The 15,000-nt window shown below is 45.4% G+C and overlaps 1 protein-coding gene across 1 annotated transcript in view; it reads left to right on the forward strand.

Annotated features, from left to right (window-relative positions):
- Nucleotides 1-15,000, forward strand: part of LOC139374382 (prospero homeobox protein 1-like) — a 42,267-nt gene that overhangs the window by 8,511 nt on the left and 18,756 nt on the right. Inside the window, exon 6 of the mRNA XM_071115433.1 lies at nucleotides 14,925-15,000. This exon is cut by the window's right edge and continues 32 nt beyond it. Coding sequence (XP_070971534.1) covers nucleotides 14,925-15,000 — 76 coding nt within the window. The remainder of the gene's footprint in view (nucleotides 1-14,924) is intronic.

Raw genomic sequence — 15,000 nt, forward strand, 5'->3', positions numbered from 1 at the left:
TCTCTCTCCTCCCTCCTGTGCCACTCTCTTCCCCTCTCATCCTCTCCCTCCCTCCCTCCCCTCCCTCTCTCTCCTTTCCTCCCCTCCCTCTCTCTTCCCGTCTCATCCCCTCCCTCTCTCCCTCTCTCCTTCCCTCCCCTTCCCTCCCTCTCCTCCCTCCCTTCCCTCTCTCTTCCCCTGTGATCCTCTCTCTCCTCCCTCCTCCCCTCCCTCTCTCTCTTCCCTCCCTGTCTCCCTAGCTCCTATCCCCCTCTCATGCTCTTTCTCCTCCCTCCTCCCCTCCCTCTCTCTCTTCCCCCTCCCCATCCACCTCCTTCTCCTTTCTGTTCCCGTACACCTGGCGATAGGTTCAGGTTTCAGATGTTATTGTCTCGCTTGCACTGCACACACATTGAACACACATCACACACAGATACACAAACGCACGCACATGCTATCCGCCAGGTGAGAGAGAGGCCAAAGCTCAAGGTCGACATAAATATGAAGCATTCATGAGGAGGGGTACAGGATCTCTGTGTGTGTGTGTGTGTGTGTGTGTGTGTGTGTGTGTGTGTGTGTGTGTGTGTGTGTGTGTGTGTGTGTGTGTGTGTGTGTGTGTGTGTGTGTGTGCGTGCGTGCGTGCGTGCGTGCGTGCGTGCGTGCGTGCGTGTGTGTGTGTGTGTGTGTGTGTGCGTATGTGTTGTGTGTGTGTGTGCGTATGTGTTGTGTGTGTGTGTGTGTGCGTGTGTGTTCGTGTGTGTGCGTTGTGTGTGCGTTGTGTGTGTGTGTGTGTGTGTGTGTGTGTGTGTATGTATGTGCTTGTGTGATAGGATGACTCAACCATGGTCACTGTGTCTGTGTTGTACCTGACCAGCGGTGGCCCGCCCATTAGGGGTGGGGCCCCACTGGTGATTGGTCAAAAATAATAATATCTATATTATATAAATCATGGATTATGTTTTAAATGCTCATAAAGGTAAATGTGTACATTGTTCTGTTTAAAAAAAAAATACTGTGGAAAACAAGCTGTTGACATACTTACTACTCTGCCCCTCAGTGACTGCCAGGCAGCTCTGCTTCCGTAGGCGCACAGGTCATGTGAACCATGCTTGGATTGCTTTCACCAGCTATTTGCTACGAGGGGGAACTGTCCCAATGAAATCTCAGGATTTCATAGCATGAATTATAACACCACTAAGTAAATGGACCCTACTGGGGGGGCGCTGAAATGTCCGTCCGTTCAGACAGAACTTCTAGTCCTCTTACTGAGTATGAAATCAAATCAAATGTATTTATTTAGCCCTTCGTACATCAGCTGATATATCAAAGTGCTGTACAGAAACCCAGCATAAAACCCCAAACAGCAAGCAATGCAGGTGTAGAAGCACGGTGGCTAGGAAAAACTCCCTAGAAAGGCAGGAACCTAGGAAGAAACCTAGAGAGGAACCAGGCTATGAGGGGTGGCCAGTCCTCTTCTGGCTGTGCCGGGTGGAGATTATAACAGAACATGGCCAAGATGTTCAAATGTTCATAGATGACCAGCAGGGTCAAATAATAATTATCACAGTAGTTATCAATGGTGCAACAGGTCAGCACCTCAGGAGTAAATGTAATTTGGCTTTCATAGCCGATCATTCAGAGTATCTCAACCGCTCCTGCTGTCTCTAGAGAGTTGAAAACCGCAGGTCTGGGACAGGTAGCACGTCCGGTGAACAGGTCAGGGTTCCATAGCCGCAGGCAGAACAGTTGAAACTGGAGCATCGGCACAACCAGGTGGACTGGGGACAACAAGGAGTCATCAGGCAGGTAGTCCTGAGGCATGGTCCTAGGGCTAAGGTCCTCCGAGAGAAAGAAAGAAAGAAAGAAAAAGAGAGAAAGAAAGAAAGAAAAGCTCTTGACCTACTCTACTACAACCCCGTCAATGTTAATGGGGGACTGTTCGGCCCGCCTTTTCCTGTAGTCCACGATCAGCTCCTTTGTCTTGCTCACATTGAGGGAGAGGTTGTTGTCCTGGCACCACACTGCCAGGTCTCTGATCTCCTCCCTATAGGCTGTTTCATCGGTGATCAGGCCTACCGCTGTTGTATCGTCAGCAAACTTAATGATGGTGTTGGAGTCGTGTATGGCCATGCAGTCATGGGTGAACAGGAAGGGACTAAGCATTCACCCCTGAGGGGCCCCTGTGTTGAGGATTAGCATGGCAGATGTGTTGTTGCCTACCCTTACCACGTGGGGCGGCCTGTCAGGAAGTCCAGGATCCAGTTGCAGAGGTAGGTGTTTAGTCCCAGGGTCCTTAGCTTAGTGATGAGCTTTGTGAGCAATATGGTGTTAAACGCTGAGCTGTAGTAAATTAACAGCATTCTCACATAGGTGTTCCTTTAGTCCAGGTGGGAAAGGGCAGTGTGGAATGCGATTGAGATTGCGTCATCTGTGGATCTGTTTGGGCGGTATACAAATTGGAGTGGGACTCGGTTGTCTGGGAGGATGCTGTTGATGTGAGCCATGACCAGCCTTTCAAAGCACTTCATGGTTACTGAGGTGAGTGCTACGGGGCGGAAATCATTTAGGCAGGTTATCTTCGCTTCCTTGGGCACAGGGACTATGGTGGTCTGCTAGAAACATGTCGGTACTACAAACTCGGTCAGGAAGAGGTTAAAAATGTCAGTGACTTGTCAGTTGGTCTCACGCATGCTTTAATTAAGATCACGTCCTGGTAATCCCTTCTGGCCCCGCGGCTTTGTGAATGTTGATCTGTTTAAAGGTCTTGCTCATGTTTGGCTACCGAGAGCATTATCACACAGTCATCAAGAACAGCTGGTGCTCTCGTGCAAGCTTCAGTGTTGCTTGCATCGAAGCGAGCATAAAAGGCATTTATGACTACATTCAGTAAGGGTATGAGTGACTACATTCAATTTCTTTTGAAAATAAAGAACGATGCACTCTATATTATTTTATAGAAAGATAATGTAATCTATATAAAATAAATGATATAGTGTGCAATATTAATTTCTTCCTTGTATTATCTATTAGTTTGCATCTTGTTAACTTGTTTGGGGTTTGCCTTGTCTTCTGTTCTAGTCAACTCAGTCAGTCAGGTCAGTCAGTCAATCTTTCAGGTCAGTCAGTCAGTCAGGTCAGTCAGTCAGGTCAGGTCAGTCAGTCAGTCAGGGCAGTCAGCCAGTCAGTGAGTCAGTCAGGTCAGTCAGTCAGGTCAGACTGTCAGGTCTGTCAGTCAGGTCAGTCACTCAGGTCTGTCAGCCAGTCAGTCAGTCAGGTCAGTCAGCCAGTCAGGTCAGTCAGGTCAGTCATTCAGGTCAGTCAGCCAGTCAGTGAGTCAGTCAGGTCAGTCAGTCTGGTCAGTGTGTCAGGTCTGTCAGTCAATTCAGTCAGTCAGCCAGCCAGCCAGTCAGTCACTCAGGTCAGTCAGTCAGCCAGTCAGTCAGCCAGTCAGGTCAGTCAGTCAGTCAGTCAGTCAGTCAGGTCAGTCAGTCAGTCAGCCAGTCAGGTCAGTCAGTCAGTCAGTCAGTCAGTCAGTCACTCAGTCAGGTTAGTCTGTCAGTCACACAGGTCAGCCAGTCAGTCAGTCAGTAAGTCAGCTAGGTCAGTCAGCCAGTGAGGTCAGTCAGTCAGTCAGGTCAGTCCGTCCGTCTGTCAGGTCAGTCAGGTCAGTCAGTCTGTCTGTCTGTCTGTCTGTCTGTCTGTCTGTCTGTCAGGTCAGTCAGTCAGGTCAGTCAGGTCAGTCCATCTGTCTGTCTGTCAGGTCAGTCAGTCAGGTCAGTCAGTCAGTCAGGTCAGTCAGTCAGTCAGTCAGGTCAGTCCGTCTGTCAAGTTAGTCAGTCAGTCAGTCAGTCAGTCAGTTAGTCAGGTCAGTCTGTCTATCTGTCTGTCAGGTCAGTCAGTCAGGTCAGTCAGTCAGTCAGTCAGTCAGGTCAGTCAGTCAGGTCAGTAAGTCAGGTCAGTCTGTCTGTCTGTCTGTCAGGTCAGTCAGTTAGTCAGGTCAGTCTGTCTGTTTGCCAGTCAGGTCAGTCCGTCTGTCAAGTCAGTCAGTCAGTCAGTCAGTCAGTCTGTCAGTCAGTCAGGTCAGTCAGTCAGGTCAGTCTGCGTGGGTGGGTGGGTGAGCAGTCTATATATGTGTCTGTGTGGGTGGGGGGGTGAGCAGTCTATATATGTGTCTGTGTGGGTTTGGGTGAGCAGTGTGTATATGTGTCTGTGTGAGTGGGTGGGTGGGTGGGTGAGCAGTCGATATATGTGTCTGTGTGGGTGGGTGGGTGGATGCACACACGTGCTTGCGTGTGTGTGTGTGTGTGTGTGTGTGTGTGTGTGTGTGTGTGTGTGTGTGTGTGTGTGTGTGTGTGTGTGTGTGTGTGTGTGTGTGTGTGTGTGTCTGGGTGTGTGAACAACAAGGGTGTTCAGGGCCAATTCAGCAGGGGATTAACTGAGAGAACATGTGAGTCATTACACACCTGGGATTCAGAGTTTCACACAAACACAGAAACTGGGATGATTAATAATAATACCAATACTACTACTACTAATACTAATACTAATACTATTACTATTACTACTACTACTACTGCTAGTACTACTGGGATGATTAATAATACTACTAATACTACTAATACCAATAATAATAATACCAATAATAGTACTAATAATAAATAAATAAAAATACTAAAACTACTAATACTAATAATAATACGAATAATATTAATAATAATAATAATAATAATACTAATACTAATACTAATAATACTACCGGTACTAATAATACTACTAATACTAATAATAATAATAATAATAATAATAATAATAATAATACTAACACTACTAATAATAATACCAATAATAATAACACCAACAATAGTACTAATACATTAAAAAATACTACTAATACTACTAATACTAATAATACTACTAATAATACTAATACTAATAATACTACTAATACTAATAATACTAGTAATACCAGCAATACTACTACTACAAATTATAATAATACTAATAATAATAATAATAATAATAATAATACTGGTAATACGAATAATACAAATGCTAATAATAATAATACCAATAATAGTAATACTAATAATAATTCAACCAATAATAATACTACAAATAGTAATACTGTCAATGCTAATACAGCTGATGCTAACACTACTAATACTAATGATAATAATACGAATACTAATATGAATACTAATACTAATAATACTACTGCTACTAATAATAATAATAATACTAATAATACTACTACTAATAATAATAATAATAATAATACCGATAATAATACCAATAATAGTACTAATAGTATTTTTAAAAACAAATACTACTACTAATACTAATAATAGTAATAATACTACTAATGCTAATAATACTACTAATACTACTAATAGTAATAATCATACTAATAATACTACCAATACTACTATGGTGACCAGCTAGCTGAGATAAGGGGGGACTTTACCTAGCAGGGTCTTGTAGATGACCTGAAGCCAATGGGTTTGGCGACGAGTATGAAGCGAGGGCCAGCCAACGAGAGCGTACAGGTCGCAGTGGTGGGTAGTATATGGGGCTTTGGTGACAAAACGGATGGCACTGTGATAGACTGCATCCAATTTATTGAGTAGGGTATTGAAGGCTATTTTGTAGATGACATCGCCAAAGTCGAGGATCGGTAGGATGGTCAGTTTTACAAGGGTATGTTTGGCAGCATGAGTGAAGGATGCTTTGTTTCGAAATAAGAAGCCAATTCTAGATTTAACTTTGGATTGGAGATGTTTGATGTGAGTCTGGAAGGAGAGTTTACAGTCTAACCAGACACCAAGGTATTTGTAGTTGTCCACATATTCTAAGTCAGAACCGTCCAGAGTAGTGATGTTGGACGGGCGGGCAGGTGCAGGCAGCGATCGGTTGAAGAGCATGCATTTAGTTTTACTTGTATTTAAGAGCAATTGGAGGCCACAGAAGGAGAGTTGTATGGCATTGAAGCTCGTCTGGAGGGTTGTTAACACAGTGTCCAAAGAAGGGCCAGAAGTATACAGAATGGTGTTGTCTGCGTAGAGGTGGATCAGAGACTCACCAGCAGCAAGATCGACATCATTGATATATACAGAGAAGAGAGTCGGCCCAATAATTTAACCCTGTGGCACCCCCATAGAGACTGCCAGAGGCCCGTACAACAGGCCCTCAGATTTGACACACTGAACTCTATCAGAGAAGTAGTTGGTGAACCAGGTGAGACACTCATTTGAGAAACCAAGGCTATCGAGTCTGCCGATGAGGATGTGGTGATTGACAGAGTCGAAAGCCTTGGCCAGATCAATGAATACGGCTGCACAGTAATGTTTCTTATCGAAGGCGGTTAAGATATCGTTTAGGACCTTGAGCATGGCTGAGGTGCACCCATGACCAGCTCTGAAACCAGATTGCATAGCGGAGAAGGTATGGTGGGATTCGAAATGGTCGGTAATCTGTTTGTTGACTTGGCTTTCAAAGACCTTAAAAAGGCAGGGTAGGATAGATACTGTAGCAGTTTGGGCCAAGGGTGCCCCCCTCTTTGAAGAGGGGGATGACCGCAGCTGCTTTCCAATCTTTGGGAATCTCAGACGACACGAAAGAGAGGTTAAACAGGCAAGTTAAACAGATAATTTAAGAAAGAAAGAGTCCAGATTGTCTAGCCCGGCTGATTTGTAGGGGTCCAGATTTTGCAGCTCTTTCAGAACAACAGCTGACTGGATTTGGGAGAAGGAGAAATGGGGAAGGCTTGGGCGAGTTGCTGTGGGGGGTGAAGTGCTGTTGAACGGGGTAGGGGTAGCCAGGTGGAAAGCATGGCCAGCCGTAGAAAATGCTTACTGAAATTCTCAATTATAGTGGAGACAGTGTTTCCTATCCTCAGTGCAGTGGGCAGCTGGGAGAAGGTGCTCTTATTCTCCATGGACTTTACAGTGTCCCAGAACTTTTTTGAGTTTGTGTTGCAGGAAGCAAATTTCTGCTTGAAAAAGCTAGCCTTTTCTAACTGCATGTGTATATTGGTTTCTAGCTTCCCTGAAAAGTTGCATATCACGGGGGCTGTGCGATGCTAATGCAGAACGCCATAGGATGTTTATGTGTTGGTTAAGGGCAGTCAGGTCTGGGGAGAACCAAGGGCTATATATGTTCCTGGTTCTAAATTTCTTGATTGGGGCATGCTTATTTAAGATGGTGAGGAAGGCATTTAAAAAAAATAACCAGGCATCCTCTACTGACGGGATGAGGTCCATATCCTTCCAGGATACCCCGGCCAGGTCGATTACAAAGGCCTGCTTGCTGAAGTGTTTCAGGGAGCATTTGATAGTGATGAGTGGAGGTCGTTTGACCGCTGACCCATTACGGATGCAGGCAATAAGGCAGTGATCGCTGTGATCTTGGTTGAAAACAGCAGAGGTGTATTTAGAGGGCAAGTTGGTTAGGATGATATCTATGAGGGGACCCGTATTTACGGCTTTGGGGTGGTACCTGGTAGGTTCATTGATAATTTGTGTGAGATTGAGGGCATCAAGCTTAGATTGTAGGATGGCTGGGGTGTTAAGCATGTTCCAGTTTAGGTCTTCTAGCAGCACTAGCTCTGAAGATAGATGGGGGGCAATCAGTTCACATATGGTATCCAGAGCACAGCTGGGGGCAGAGGTTGGTCTATAGCAGGTGGCAACGGTGAGAGACTTGTTTTTAGAGAGGTGGATTTTTAAAAGTAGAAGATCAAATTGTTTGGGTACTGACCTGGATAGTAGGACAGAACTCTGCAGGCTATCTCTGCAGAAGAATGCAACACCCCCACCTTTGGCCGTTCTATCTTGTCTGAAAACGTTGTAGTTAGGGATGAAGATTTCAGAATTTTTGGTGGTCTTCCTAAGCCTGGATTCAGACACAGCTAGAACATCCGGGTTGGCAGAGTGTGCTAAAGCAGTGAATAAAACAAACTTAGGGAGGAGGCTTCTAATGTTAACATGCATGAAACCAAGGCTATTACGGTTACAGAAGTTATCAAAAGAGAGCGCCTGGGGAATGGGAGTGGAGCTAGGCACTGCAGGGCCTGGATTCACCTCTACATCACCAGAGGAACAGAGGAGGAGTAGGATAAGGGTACGGCTAAAAGCTATGAGAATTGGTCGTCTAGAACGTCCGGAACAGAGAGTAAAAGAAGGTTTCTGGGGGCGATAAAATAGCTTCACGGTATAATGTACAGACAAAGGTATGGTAGGATGTGAATACAGTGGAGGTAAACCTAAGTATTGAGTGATGATGAGAGAGATATTGTCTCTAGAAACATCATTGAAACCAGGTGATGTCATCGCATGTGTGGGTGGTGGAACTGAAAGGTTGAATAAGGTATAATGAGCAGGGCTAGAGGCTCTACAGTGAAATAAGCCAATAAACACTAACCAGAACAGCAATGGACAAGGCATATTGACATTAAGGAGAGGCATGCTTAGTCGAGTGATCATAAGGGTCCAGTGAGTAGTGAGGTTGGTTGGGGTCACGGCGATTCAGACAGCTAGCCAGGCAAGCTAGTAGAAGATGGAGGTCTGTTTTTAGCCACCCCATGCGTTTCCGTCGGTAGATTCGTGGGGTTCCGTGTGGTAGAGGGGATCAATCCAATTGGCAAAATAGATATAGCTATAGTGACCCAAGAAAAAATATATATATATATCCGATAGATCTATTCAGATAGCAGCCGATAAAACAGCTAATGATTAGCGGGCCGCAGATGGGCATTCAGGCAACGTCGCGACGGAGGGACCAGTTGGATAACTCCCTCGTGCAGCTAACGTCAGTAGTCCAGTCGTGAAGGCCCGGTGGGGCTCCGTATAGTAAAACGGGTCCGGATGATTGTAGTCCAGGAGTGGCTGATGGAACTCCGGGATCGACGTAAGCCAATAGTCACACGGATAGCAACTAGCTAGCTGCGAGATCCAGGTGTAAATGTCTTTCGGTTGAAATCCAGGGATACGGAGAAAAAAATAGATCTGGTATGTTCTGGTCTGAGTCGCATTGTACAAAACTTGCGATAGCTTTTGGAGCTAAAGGATAGCTGATGACCATCAACCGCAGAATACTAACAATAGCCAGTAAACTGGCTAGCTTCTGGCTAGCTTCTGGTTAGCTTCTGGCTAGCTTTTGGTTAGCTTCTGGCTAGCTTCTGGTTAGCTTCTGGCTAGCTTCTGGCTAGCTTCTGGCTAGCTGGATTTCAGATTTGAGGTAAATAATACTTTTTTTGAAATTGGTGAGGCGGGTTGCAGGAGATTGTTTTGAAGTTGAGTTTTTGGAAAAGAAGATATATAAAAGAAATGCGTAGAAAGATGTAAATATGTATATACGGGACACGACAAGACGAGGACAAAGGACGTCTGACTGTTATGCCATCTTGGAGAATAAGAGAACTAATACTAATACTAATAATAGGCCACATGTTGTGTCTGGCTTCCTCTCCTCCTCTCTCTGGCCTCCTCTCCTCCTCTCCCCTTCTAGCTTCCTATTCTCCTCTCTCTCTCTGGTCTCCTCTCCTCCCCACTCTCTCTGGCATCATCTCCTCCCCACTCTCTCTGGCCTCATCTCCTCCCTTCTCTCTCTGGCCTCCTCTCCTCCTCTCTCTCTCTGGCCTCCTCTCCTCCTCTCCTCATCTCTCTCTCTCTGGCCTCCTCTCCTCCCCTCTCTCTCTGGCCTCCTCTCCTCCCTCTCTCTCTTGCCTCCTCTCCTCCTCTCTCTTTGGCCTCCACTCCACCTCTCACCTCTCTCCCTAATTCAAATAAAAGTTTATTGGTCGCCTACACAGATTTGCAGATGTTATCACAGGTGCAGTGAAATGCTTGTGTTTTAGCTCCAACAGTAATACCTAGCAACATGTTTGTGTTTGTAGCTCCAACAGCAATACCTAGCAATATGATTGTGTTTCTAGCTCCAACAGTAATACCTAGCAATATGCTTGTGTTTGTAGCTACAACAGTAATACCTAGCAATATGCTTGTGTTTGTAGCTCCAACAGTAATACCTAGCAATATGCTTGTGTTTGTAGCTCCAACAGTAATACCTAGCAATATGCTTGTGTTTCTAGCTCCAACAGTAATACCTAGCAATATGCTTGTGTTTGTAGCTCCAACAGTAATACCTAGCAATATGCTTGTGTTTCTAGCTCCAACAGTAATACCTAACAATATGCTTGTGTTTGTAGCTCCAACAGTAATACCTAGCAATATGCTTGTGTTTGTAGCTACAACAGTAATACCTAGCAATATGCTTGTGTTTGTAGCTACAACAGTAATACCTAGCAATATGCTTGTGTTTCTAGCTGCAACAGTAATACCTAGCAATATGCTTGTGTTTGTAGCTACAACAGTAATACCTAACAATATGCTTGTGTTTGTAGCTCCAACAGTAATACCTAGCAATATGCTTGTGTTTGTAGCTACAACAGTAATACCTAGCAATATGCTTGTGTTTGTTGCTACAACAGTAATACCTAGCAATATGCTTGTGTTTCTAGCTGCAACAGTAATACCTAGCAATATGCTTGTGTTTGTAGCTACAACAGTAATACCTAACAATATGCTTGTGTTTTAGCTCCAACAGTAATACCTAGCAATATGCTTGTGTTTGTAGATGCAGCATATTGCCCCGCAGAGCTGCATGATATGGCCAAAAAATCTAGGCCTAATTAATTGGTGAACTGTTTGAATCATGGAAATACAGTAGAATGATTCATATAATGTTATAGTTAGAATATAGTGGGCAGTACCTTGAATACATTGTTGTTCGCCATGACAACAAATTAATAAGCCAGGGAGGAATTATTGACAGGGTATGAAAAAATATGTTGGTCAGTGTTTCCAGGGGAACCTAATTAGATGTTACATGTTTTCTGACCTCATGTAGCTAGCTAGCTAAAATATTCATGCTTTGCTTATTCCTCTCTGATCTAGAAGATGCCGTTTCACAAACAACATGGTTAACAACATGGTTATCTAAGCCAACATCAGCACTGGTATCAGGCTTTATTTGCTAGCTACGTTTCCTCTGACTCTTAGTACGTTTAGCAAGCTAGCTAGCCAGCTAAGTATCAATTAGCATTAGCATCTAATACAATTTATTTTAGCTTGAACTTGCTAAGAAAAGACAAACTAGCAAACAGTAAAATACACAAACTATTTAATAGTGTAATTATAGAACGCTTGTAGAAAGCAGCACAATTGTTACCATCTTCTCCCTGCGTCAATCTGACTGAACGGCAAGAAAATGATTGTGACTTCGTGTTCATTCCTTGAGTGACACGGGGCAGGGCTTGATGAGGGAGGGGGTGGGGCTTGGTGTGGAAGAGGGCAGGGCTTGGTGAGGGAGGGGGTGGGGCTTGGTGTGGAAGAGGGCAGGGCTTGGTGAGGGAGGGGGTGGGGCTTGGTGTGGAAGAGGGCAGGTCTTGGTGAGGGAGGGGGTGGGGCATGGTGTGGAAGAGGGCAAGGCTTGGTGAGGGAGGGGGTGGGGCTTGGTGTGGAAGGGGGCTTGGTGAGGGAGGGGGTGGGGCTTGGTGTAGAAGGGGGCAGGGCTTGGTGAGGGAGGGAGGGGGTGGGGCTTGGTGTGGAAGGGGGCTTGTGGGGTAGGGGGTGGGGCTTGGTGTGAATGGGGGCAGGGCTTGTCTTGTTGAGGGAGGGAGGGGGTGGGGCTTGGTGTGGAAAGGTGAAGGGCTTGGTGAGAGAGGGGGTGGGGCTTGGTGTGGAAGGGGGCAGGGCTTGGTGTGGAAGGGGGCAGGGCTTGGTGTGAGTTTCATATCACATTTACAAAACAAACATTAAAATACTGTTATAGAAGGTTAACTAAAAACCCAAACCGGTTCCTACATCAATACTGGTATATAATAAAATAGGTTTCAGTCCCAGGCTTAGTGATGAGCTTAAAAGGCACTCCCCTCTTCCCTCTCCCCTCCCCTCCCCTCTCCCCTCTCCCCTCTCCTCTCTTTTCTCCCCTCTCCTCTCATTTCTCCCCTCTCCTCTCCTCTACCCTCTCCTCTCCTTTCTCTCCTCTCCTCTACCTTCTCCCCATTCCTCTCCTTTCTCGTCTCTCCCCTCTGCTCTCTTTTCTCTCCTCTCCTCTCCCCTCCCCTCTCCTCTCCTCTCCTCTCCTCTCCTTTCGCTCCTCTCTTTTCTCCACTCTCCTCTCCTCTCCTTTCTCTCCTCTCCTCTACCCTCTCCCCTTTCCTTTCCTTTCTCCTCTCCCCTCTCCCCTCTGCCCTCTGCCCTCTCCTCTCTACCCACTCCTCTCCTTTCTCTCCTCTCATTTCTCTCCTCTCCTCTCCTCTACCCTCTCCTCTCCTCTCCTTTCGCTCCTCTCTTTTCTCCACTCCCCTCTCCTCTCCTGTCCTCTCCTCTCCCCTCTGCTCTCTTTTCTCCCCTCTCCTCTCCTCTACCCACTCCTCTCCTTTCTCTCCTCTCATTTCTCTCCTCTCCACTCCTCTACCCTCTCCTCTCCTTTCTCTCCTCTCTTTTCTCTCCTCTCTTTTCTGTCCTCTCTTTTCTCTCCTCTCTTTTCTCTCCTCTCTTTTCTCTCCTCGCTTTTCTCTCCTCTCTTTTCTCTCCTCTCTTTTCTCTCCTCTCTTTTCTCTCCTCTCTTTTCTCTCCTCTCTTTTCTCTCCTCTCTTTTCTTTTCTCTCCTCTCCTCTCCTCTCCTCTCCTCTCCTCTCCTCTCCTTTCTCTCCCCTCCTCTCCTCTCCTCTCCTTTCTTGCCTCTCCCCTCTCCCCTTTATTCTTTCCTCTCTTCGCCTCTTTCCCCCCTGCCCTCTCCCCTTGTGTCTCCAGAGGGGTGAGATTTAGGACCTCTTTAGGGAATGGCAGGGGGAGGGGTGGGTGTTAATTGAACTTGCAGGCCTCTATTGATTGGTCCCCTGTGTCCCCTCTTGTCTGATAGATTATAGAACTGTTAATGGCAGCACGCCACAGAGAGAGGGCACAGCTGTTCTCCAACACACACACACACACACACACACACACACACACACACACACACGCTCTGGGCACTTATCTGTGTGTGATTGTGTGTGTGTGTGTGTGTGTGTGTGTGTGTGTGTGTTTGTGTGTGTGTGTGTGTGTGTGTGTGTGTGTGTGTGTGTGTGTGTGCGTGTGTGTGTGTGTAAAGAGTTTTAAATCATCATTTTTAATTGTGGGTTACTGTTGAAAAGTAAGTTAGGTTTAACAGAATTATATATTGGTATAAAAGTTTTACACGGGCCTCCCGGGTGGCGTAGTGGTTAAGGGCGCTGTACTGCAGCGCCAGCTGTGCCACCAGAGACTCTGGGTTCGCGCCCAGGCTCTGTCGTAACCGGCCGTGACCGGAAGGTTCGAGGGGCAACACACAATTGGCCTAGCGTCGTTAGGGAGGGCTTGGCCGATAGGGATATCCTTGTCTCATCGCGCACCAGCGACTCCTGTGGCGGGCTGGGCGCAGTGTACGCTAGCCAAGGTGGCCGGGTGCACGGTGTTTCCTCCGGCGCATTGGTGCGGCTGGCTTCCGGGTTGGATGTGCGCTGTGTTAAAGAAGCAGCGGCTTGGTTGGTTGTGTATCGGAGGACGCATGACTTTCAACCTTCGTCTCTCCCGAGCCCGTACGGGAGTTGTAGCGATGAGACAAGATAGTAGCTACTAAAAACAATTGGACACCACGAAATTGGGGAGAAAAAGGGGTAAAATTCAACAACAAAAAAACAAAACAAAAATTAAGTTTTACATACTATGATGGACACAACAAAAAAGTTTTACAGGAGGAAAAGAGAGAAAAGAGAGGAGAGAAAGGAGAGGATAGAGGAGAGGATAGAAGAGGAGAGGAGAGGAGAGGAGAGGAGAGGAGAGGACTGGAGGGAACATAAATCAAATCAATTCTAATAAATATTATGGATTTTAAACATTTATGTAAATATAAGTGTCTTATATCATCTGAAAGCTTAAATTCTTGTTAATCTAACTGCACTGTCTGATTTACAGTAGCTATTACAGCGAAAACATGCCATGCGGTTGTTTGAGGACGGTACCCCACATCAAAATATTTTTGCCACCGGCACAAGTTTCTTACATTCAAATATAAAGATGAAATATTCACTTACTTTTTGAAAATCTTCCACTGATTTGTCATCCAAAGGTTCCCAGCTGTAACATGTAGTGTCGTTTTGTTTGAAAATCTTCCTCTGATTTGTCATCCAAAGGTTCCCAGCTGTAACATGTAGTGTCGTTTTGTTTGAAAATCAGGTGTGCAACTTCGTCGTGGCGCACAAAGACACGGATTTCCAATCTGTGTCCTGACACTAAAACTTTCTTCTTCGTTTTTGAAGTTTTAAGCCTGAAACCTTAAACATAGACTGCTGACACCCTGTGGAAGCTATAGGAATTGCAGCCAGGGAGCTATTTTACAATATGACCTTTCTCTTGTATTTCTAAAAGGATGGTCTCTGATAAAAATTATTCCAGTTTGTTATTCTTTGGATTTTCAGTTAACCATATCTATTGTGTTATATTCTCCTACATTATTTTAACATTTCTACCAACTTCAAAGTGTTTTCTTTCCAATGGTTACCAATTATATGCAGATCCTGGCTTCAGGGCCTGAGCAACAGGCAGTTTACTTTGGGCATGTCAATCAGTCGGAAATTTAGATAAAAGTTTTGAGAAGTTTTAAGATGAATGGACTACCTGATGTGATTGTCTTACCGAGCTACTTTTAAGATGAATGGACTACCTGATGTGATTGTCTTACCAAGCTACTTTAAGATGAATGGACTAACTGATGTGATTGTCTTACCGAGCTACTTTAAGATGAATGGACTAACTGATGTGATTGTCTTACCGAGCTACTTTAAGATGAATGGACTAACTGAAAGTCGCTCTGTAAAAGACTGAAATGTAAATGTGTACTGCGTTCCTTGACTGAGGCCATGTCAGATCCAGGAGGGCTTGTCTCCCAACCATCTGAAGAAAGCCAAGCTCATGTTTTTCTACAGCAGATACCCTTCATCCA

The sequence above is a fragment of the Oncorhynchus clarkii genome, chromosome 19 (genome assembly GCF_045791955.1).
Source record: "Oncorhynchus clarkii lewisi isolate Uvic-CL-2024 chromosome 19, UVic_Ocla_1.0, whole genome shotgun sequence".
NCBI classification, from domain to species: domain Eukaryota; kingdom Metazoa; phylum Chordata; class Actinopteri; order Salmoniformes; family Salmonidae; genus Oncorhynchus; species Oncorhynchus clarkii.